Source organism: Urtica dioica, unplaced genomic scaffold, assembly GCF_054948205.1.
Source record: "Urtica dioica subsp. dioica isolate 48M unplaced genomic scaffold, U.dioica_male_clone48M_v1_H2 Urtica_dioica_male_H2_contig_62, whole genome shotgun sequence".
In the NCBI taxonomy this organism is placed as follows: Eukaryota; Viridiplantae; Streptophyta; class Magnoliopsida; order Rosales; family Urticaceae; genus Urtica; species Urtica dioica.
The window spans coordinates 6233-15067 of NW_028297252.1; the positions used below are offsets into that span (position 1 = coordinate 6233).

At 32.3% G+C, this 8835-nt stretch overlaps 1 protein-coding gene across 1 annotated transcript; it reads right to left on the reverse strand.

The window, feature by feature from the left end:
- Positions 1 to 2352: 2352 nt before the first annotated feature.
- Positions 2353 to 4590, reverse strand: LOC149376164 (beta-carotene isomerase D27, chloroplastic-like). Its single transcript, XM_089606620.1, has 7 exons — positions 4283 to 4590; positions 4062 to 4201; positions 3886 to 3978; positions 3643 to 3704; positions 3363 to 3469; positions 2591 to 2683; positions 2353 to 2501 (listed from the first exon to the last, which is right to left on the reverse strand). The coding sequence occupies exons 1-7, from the start codon at positions 4536 to 4538 to the stop codon at positions 2458 to 2460; spliced, it is 795 nt and encodes a 264-aa protein (XP_089462746.1). The 5' UTR covers positions 4539 to 4590; the 3' UTR covers positions 2353 to 2457.
- Between the last annotated feature and the right edge of the window lie 4245 nt (positions 4591 to 8835).

Below are 8835 nucleotides of genomic sequence, written 5' to 3' on the forward strand. Positions count from 1 at the left end.
CTTAATAGTAGTAAATAAGTCGTAAATAAGTTGTAAATAAGTCGTAAATAAAGTAGATTGTTTTGGACGTCCTAAAATTCTGGAATTTTAGGAAGAATTCTGAAAAGGAATTCAATTTGAATTTCAAAAGGTATCAATAAATATTCCGAAAATAAATAACAGATTGCTAATAAATTGGAAAATATTCGGGAACTCAATTTACTGCTAATTTCCGAAAATAGAAACTAATTCAAATCAAGCAATCGGTTAAATTTTTTAATATCGCTGGTTATTCAAATTGAAACTTCCTAATCGGTTTCATATTTGATTCAATTTTTTTTTCAAAATTTCCTAATAAAAAGAAGGTGGCCGAAATTAATAAGGGTAAAAATGTAAAAATTAAAAAGTTAATAAGCTGCCACATATGCAGAGTGGCTATTTACGGAATATTTATTAAATGTTGGCTAATTCACAATTTCTACAGTTTAGGTGACTCATATAACTAATTTTTTGTTATTGAAATTGTAGACATACATGTCTACAATCACAAAAATTTAAAGACCAAATTAGAAAATAATTATAGAATTTGTAGACGTACATATCTACGATTATCGAAATTGTAGACTTATATTATAGATATACATGTGTATAATTATCGAAATTGTAGACGTACATGCCTATGATTACAGAATTTATATATGTCATACATGTCCCCCGACTGGTCCCGCTCTCTCGCCTGATGATAAGTGCGATTCATTCACGCTTATCTCGACCCTTTAAGACAAGAATCAACGCTTGTTCTCAGGTTATTTGATAGTTTTTATAGTTTTTAGTGATTTCAGGTACAAGAGCGCAAAATAGGATTATGATGCGAAAACGAGCGGAATTGAAGCTAAAATGCACAAGAAACAACCCTCGGGAGCCAAAGTCAAAGCTTGAGAAAAAATTAACCAAGTCTCGTGCGTTCCGCAAGCTTCAGAGCGCGACACAGTGACAGACTTCAAGGTTGCGCGACGCACGAGCATCACCAAAAGTTTTTTTACCCTAGCGCGATGGACGCGCTGACCTCCACACCGCATGACCATTGCTCGACGCGCTCAAGCCCGTGCGTGACACACATGATGATAAAACTAAATTTTTAAAGAGTTCATTTATGAGCTATTCTTGACTCTTGGATCTCATCCAATGACCCCAATACTCCGAAAATATCTCCATGGATGCCATTAAGTCTTAATCATGTCTAAATACATCATCATATTCATATGATTTTTGAGAATTTATTGCTTGTAGACAAGATTAAATTCTTTTGACATTTAAGCCTTCACTGCGTGGAAACTCAACTATTTAATTGATTATTAGGACTAATTAATTTTTCCAAAATAAAAAAAAGTTGAGGACCATTTTGTTTCAGTTGCAATAGTTCATGGACTATTTATTTGAGCTAATTAGTCAAAGTTAGATTTAGTTTAAGTGCCTTTAAAAATGGGCGACAAAGTAAAATAAAGTTTAACTGTTAGCAAATTTTTCATTTTTTGAAACTTTGCTAATAGGCTAATTAAGTCAATTTTAGCTGACTGAAATATCCTTCACTGAATATAAAAAATTAAGAACAGTAAAATCTAATAAACTTTCTAATAAAAAAAACTATTCATATACTGCAATCAGCTAAAGGCCTGCTAAAATCCTAAAGTGACGAATAAAATTTTAATATGAAAACAAAAAATTGAAACTATAATTACAACTATAAAACATGAACGATTAATTAAAACAAAAAAAACAACAAACACTTCCTATCGTAACTTCCATTATATAAACAAACTAGTACAATATGAAAGATTATTATTTTGTAACAAACACTTCTATTTATTGTTTTTCAATAAAAAAAAAAACAAAAAAACACAATTCGATTTTTATACAATGACTAATATTTCTCAAATCTGAATAAATGAACAAAAAAAAGTTAATAATCTCAACCTTAATTCTTAATTGAAATAGTTTCAAGTGGTCTAAATTGACTGATTTCTCATGTATTAAAAAAACTAATAACTCCTAACAATGAAAGAACTAAAGTTAATTTCTTTGATTAGCGAGGTCAAGTGTATAGCTTCCATTTTTTAAACCGGAGTGAAGAACCATACTTGAAATCATTTTAATTTTAATCTAGACCACTTTTCAATTTTACTATTTTCCGTTAATTGCCGTCCGTAATATGTTGAGGCCTTAGATACTAGATGCACGTACCTAATACATTCTAGAGAGCAGATTGCATGTGTACTCAAATCCAAACAATATTATAGACCATAATGATATACTCGAATAATTATGGACAACACTTTTCTACATAAACTGTCTTGAATACATTAATAATTATGATCCTTTTCTTTTTACATTAATAAGCTTTTCTTTTGTTCCTATTTTTTTTTTAATACTTTCGTCTTAAGCCGAACCGACCGAGGTATAGTACATTAACCCCTCTTTTCAAGTTGAGAAGTTCTTATGGACTCTTCTTCGGTTAGCTTTACCTGCATAAAGTCAAATACGTTATTACCTGATAAATTGACATATTGTTAACATTGTATGGACGTAAATTCCCAAAAATAAAAATCATTACATAATTTGTAGCATGGTTGTTTCAGCGCAGGGTCATCCTTCAATGCTGGAGGTTCTTCACCAAATATCATATCACAGCTCATATCTTCAAAATCTAATAAGAACAAAATTAATACGTTAAATATATTTGAAATTGGAGTTAATATTTCGTTCACCAATTGAGGATTCAGCAATACTTGGCAACCGCATGTGAGAGTGAGAGTGAGACCCGTTGCTTCTACATGGGAATATTTGTCACCATCAAAAGTAGACATGGAACATTGAACCCGAAATAAATAAAAAAAACGTGGAACAATTTACAAAAAGATGACAGTTGTCATTGGGAACTGTATATTCAATTGAATATGGATATTTCTTGACTCTTGTTACAACTTACAAGATCTATGATCTATCATGGGCATTTCAACACTATATTCCATATAGTGTCTATCACCCATTATCATATAACTTCAAGCTACACTATAGTAATAGTACAACTACTATATATCATATATGGTGGGAATGGAATCTATATAGCTGTGATGGGTCTACTTGCAATATTTGTGCACCCTCCGTGGCTCACACCGTGGGACCCACGTCCCACAACCATTAACATCACACAAATTGTAATAAAATATTTCATTACTCTTAATCCTTGAACCTATATCCTTCTGGTGAACAAACCCTAGACGACTAGAAGAGACGCAATAATTGAAATGCTAGCTTCTTATCATCACTTACTTTTTTTTGGTTTTTTGTTCGTTTTTGTTTTTGAATCCGTTCTTATCACTTACTTGGAACCATGGTTACTGGCATTCCCAATGAGTCTTTAATGAAGGTCTGAGATGGTATCTTACACAGATTAGTGCACATTCCCACACAATTGCTCTCCTCTAAGAACCTGAAAACACAATTATATAGAGGTACAAAAAATACTGGGGAAGTGATGAGAATTAATTATATAAATATAAATATATAATATACAAGCCTATAGACTGTATCTTGGCTTAGTGCCTTGCTAGTTTGGGTATAAATAAATTAAAAGTTTCTTGTTTTACAGTTGTAAAAAATAACCTGCATTTTTTTATGTGGACCACATTCCTTTCAAGTCCTCCATTGAACTCGGATTCCTTTACCTATTATCAAAATGCACTCATATGAAATGACGCAAGACTTTAAACAAATTAATTTATATTTACTTAGAAGTATATATATATATATATATATATATATATATATATATATAACCCTTTTCTCTATGTTTAAAAATTGATATATATCATAATAGAAAATCAAAAGAAACTTGTGCTATCTCACCTCGGAAGGTCCAACCAGCCAAGCGAAAAACACAGTGGTAAACGCCGCAAAAAACTCTCTCGTAAATTTCGATGGTGTCAGTATCATTCTCATCTGTAATGTTTTTATTTAGTTAATATACATAACGTAATATACACACAAAAGTGAAAACCTATAGAATTAAGATGTCAACTTGCCAGTGACATAACCGGCTTTGGAAAAGCTTTATCAAGCGCTAATAGCACAAGTTCTTGTTGTTTCGTAGGATCGTAGTTTTTAGACAGTGCCGTGGCAGCCTCCACAAGGCTCTCGTATCCAGTCTTGTCGTTTCTAAACCCTACGCAAAAGAAACAACAATCAGAAACCATGCATATATATATATATATATAGATATATATAGTGCTGCTGTGATCACTACCTGTTGCTGCTTGTACGTTCTGTGAAAGGTGGTGAATGGCTAAACGTTCGAACCAGTTGTCGCTGTAACGACGTGTCGTTTGCGTGGCCGTGGGTGGTGGGCTTAGGGCGATGCTTTGGTCGCCGGGTTGTGTGGCCACTGAAACGACAATGGAAGATCGCTTTTGGCGAGATGTCAGAAGAGACTTGTTTGGGTGCATGGAAATTGAGCAGTATAAGATCTTTCCTTGTAGAAGATGTGTGGTTAAAGTTTCCATTGTTTGATCTGCTAGCTGTGTATGTGTTAGAGAGAGAGAGAGAGAGAGAGAGAGAGAGAGAGAGAGAGTGTTTTAGATATGGACTTTCTCTTTTGCGGGAGTGGCTTTATCAGTGAAAGTAGAGAGCGTTTTAGATATGGACTTTCTCTTTTGCGGGAGTGGCTTTATCAGTGAAAGTAGAGAGCCTTTTATGAGAGAGAGAGAGAGAGAGAGAGAGAGAGAGAGAGAGAGAGAGACGGCTTATGGAATCTTCAGAGGCTACTGAACTTTTTGTGGATCTAAACGATGCTGTTTGGGGAATCTTCACAATAAGATTTCTAAGGGGTTCATTGGAATTCGGTTTGCTTTACATGCACAAAGTCAAATACATTATCTGATAGATTTTGATAAGTTATTACAAATAATAATAATAATATAATTTATTTTTTTAAATAGTAAGTAGATAAACCGGTCATCCTTCAATTTCACTTAATATCATGTCACGGCTCATATCTTCAAAATCCATTAAGAACAAAGTAATAATGTAAGTGAAGTATTTTGAAATTAGAGTAATATCTTTTTCATTACGAGAGGATTCGTCAATAGTGGGTCTCTTTGCCAACGCATGTGTGTTGCTTCGACAATGGAATGATATTTGGCACCATTGAACAAACGTGGAATTTTTTTGTAAATAAAGAAAGAAAAAGAAAAAGAAATAAACGTGGAACAATTTACAAAAAGATGATAGGTATCATATGGGGAACAGTAGATTTCAATTGATGAGTTGGATCTGGGCAGCAATTATGAGATCTATCATGGACATTTCAACACTATATAGTATATATAGTGTCTTGACCTAATCATGCAATAATGCCTTCTTTGCCATCGCTATATAATATATCCCATAATAATCATAATATAGATAATACCAACGAACATTTGTTTGTGTATAATATATAGTACATTGTTTATTTCGTTAATTAACAAATTTGTAATTAATTTCATATCTGTTGAACCTTATATACTATCACTTAGTTTTTTTTGTTTTTTTTATGAGTGCGAGTGTTCTCAATGAGTCTTTTAATGAAGGTGTGAGATGATATCTCGCCCAGATATAAGTGCACATTCCCACATAATTGGACTCCTTACAAGACCCTGGAAAACGTTTATTTTTATAGTAGGGAAAACATTTATTGTAAATAGTTCCGAAAATCACCCTAAAACCCTATATAAATAAAATTAGGCACCAAAAAACACATCTTTTTTTTTATTCTTACTTTTTTGCCTTTTCAGAGAGCTTTTGAGCTTTTCTTCCTCTTCAACTAGTGTCTTATCTTTTCCTTCCGTTACCTCTTTTATTATGCCTTTGTTTATGCTTTTACTTTTATGTTTTTAATTATGTACTAGTTTTCATCCCTGACCGATGTAAAATACTTTGATGATTCTCTAGTATTTATCTATTATCTCGTTTCGTGTTAGCTTGATTTTTAGTCGTGCAATTTGTCATATATTCATTGATTGGCTACCTTTGAATTGTTATCTAGGATTCTTTGTTTTTCGAGAGAGAGTAAATAATCGTGGTTTTCATGTAATCATCATTGTTGACTTAGGTTAGTAGAAAACTCTAGGCGACAGTGAAATCGTTTGAATTCTCGTTCTTATTGCATGTAATTATTTTAATAGGATTAGAAGTCGAGATGATAATAATATGTCAATTGCATATGTTTGCTTGAGCTCTCGAGTGACGGTAGCGAATATTTTAGAGATAATGAGATTGGTAATATAGGAAACGAGGCAACCATTGATAAAATGGGGACAATCATCGTAGTCAGTCCATGATGAAGTCGTGACCATGTTTTTTTTCTCTTTGGTTAAGCTCGTTTTACTGTTTTCATTTTCTCAAAAAAAAAATTATTGTTTTCATGTAATTTAGTTATTTTAGTTTTCCGTGATATCCAACCGTCAATTACCTTATAATAATCAAATCGCAACATAAGCTAGATTAATTTGTTAGTCTCAACTAGTCATCGTGAGTTCGACATCCTTACTTATAAATCTACACTCTCTCGTACAAGAGTGGAAAAACCAAAATTTAATTTCAAGAGAGCCATTGTAATGATCGAAATTTAATAACACCGAATAGCACACTTAACACCAAACATGATATTGTTCGAGGTGTCGAAACGCGAGAAACGATCGGAAGCATAAGGTGAGCTTCGAATACCGACCAACAAAACCATAAAGTAGGAGAAGCCCTCGGTATAATACAGATTAGTCGAACTAAAACTTACAATGGCCACGTAAGCATTAATAACCGTCCAGATAACCTACAAACAGTTATTCAGATGGTTACATCACACGATCAGAGCAGCTACCATGGAACCGCTCAAAACGTAGGTCTGATCAACCCAGTTCATACCTGATCCCATCTATGAAAAGCACTAGACCCCCATGAAAGAGCGGTAGAGACTGATTGCCATTATAGACCTACGTAACAGAACTTTCTATAGTTTGTTCCACCTTTATATTGAATCCCTTAGTAACAATTACTTCTTATATTGAGATTCGTCTAGTATAAGAACAATCCAGTCTTTACATTTGATAAATTGTCAAACCTATTTGTTATTTATCGTGTAATCATCGAGACAATTGTATTTTATGACGTCAACAAACATAAATGAAGAAAAAAAAATTAAAGAAACACTATTGACAAAATATATAATTTTAGAGTAAAAAGTTAAATATTGTAAACAGAATTTATAATTTTTTTAAAAATTATTAAGAGACATACTCACATATGCTTCTAACAAAAGAAAGACCTCAGAAAAAAGAGCTCTGTCACTCAAATTTAATCCTTAAGCACGTGGATTCCTTTTCGTATTATAACAAAAAATACAAGCCTTGTCACACCTTTGCTAGCTTCTATTTTTATCGGACACCGAAATATGTTCTATTATGATTTACGAGTTTTTTTTTTTTTTTTTTTTGTAAATATGAATTACGAGTATACGGTGAAATATAAAAAAAAAAAAAAAAAAAAAAAAAAAAAAAAAAAAAAAAATTGTCGGCACAACGGAAACATGACAATTGGAAGTTGGAACTACAAACTTATTCAATGTCATTTCGCCAAATTTGCTATGATGAACAATTGAACATGCCATTAAATGGCATGACGCAAAGGCTTTAAATTAAATGATATTTGCATAACTATGCATAGCTAATTGATCAGTCTCAGACCTTTACTCTACTGTGCCCGATTCGTTTCTCAAAGGACAGCTGTAAAGATGATAATTTAAGTAATGAATTACTAACTGTTTCTCAATTTTCTATGTAACCTGTCATTTTAAGTAATAAAATTTATACTTAAAAAAAATTAGAAGTTGTTAGAGACATATTTATAATTTATAAATGTTGTTAGAGTCATAAAAGTTGTTAAACCCATAATTCTCCAACTACAAACTCCCAAAATCAAAATTTTCAATACCCTCATTTCTCACAAAATTCTCTACTTGTAAACTTTTTAAACCCAAAATTTTCTATGTCCTCCTTCCCTTACTTAGATTTGGGCTCCTATCCCAACTCAAATCGTTAAACTCTCATAATCCTTACAAAAATATGAATTTAGACGATATCATAATAGAATAATGTACTAGGTACTTGATGAAACATAATAAACAACGTGATTTCTAGTGGTAGCTTAAAGAAGTAGCAAAATAAGAGAGCCCACTCGGATAGACGTCGTGAAGAAGGACACCAACATTTGTTCGACGATTCCTTTTATGATTAACCAGTATTTATAAATTGGATTTTAAATGCGTAGAAACATATTCGAATGCATAGTGCATTCCCTTGATATTCACTTGAAGTATTTTCATATGAGGATCAATGCAATATGGAGAAGAAGACTTCCTTTGGATTCCATTACTAATAGTGCCATTCGTATTCCTATTCCTCTTATATTTTTGGTTTATAAACCAAAATGCTCTAGCTAGGATTTTTAAATCATGCATTTTTGCAATTCGAAATTAGGTTAACTAATAATGCAAGTAGCATTTGATTATGTAAATTTATTCTTCCAAAAATTGTCTTTAGACCAAACTATAAACGAGTATTTTATTATGAGGTAACCCCCCAACTAATACTTAACCTCTCTCAGGGATAAGATATTATATTTGAGTGAAGATTGTTATTATAGAGCAAAGATTATTGTTAGCGAGTATTTTTAATTACCGGAACTCAAATCGCAACGGCAAGATTAGTGTTCATGAGTATTCTTAATTACCGGTATTCAAATCACAACAGCTCCCGCCACAAGATC

Bases quoted from the DNA above. Each gene is read 5' to 3' on its own strand.
- LOC149376164 (XM_089606620.1), bottom strand. From the start codon at position 4,538: ATGGAAACTTTAACCACACATCTTCTACAAGGAAAGATCTTATACTGC. The intron at 3,705-3,885 runs GTGAGATAGCAC...TTTTGATAATAG, and splicing joins GGCTGGTTGGACCTTCCGAG to GTAAAGGAATCCGAGTTCAA. The intron at 2,502-2,590 runs GTAATGATTTTT...GACTTTATGCAG, and splicing joins ACAACCATGCTACAAATTAT to GTAAAGCTAACCGAAGAAGA.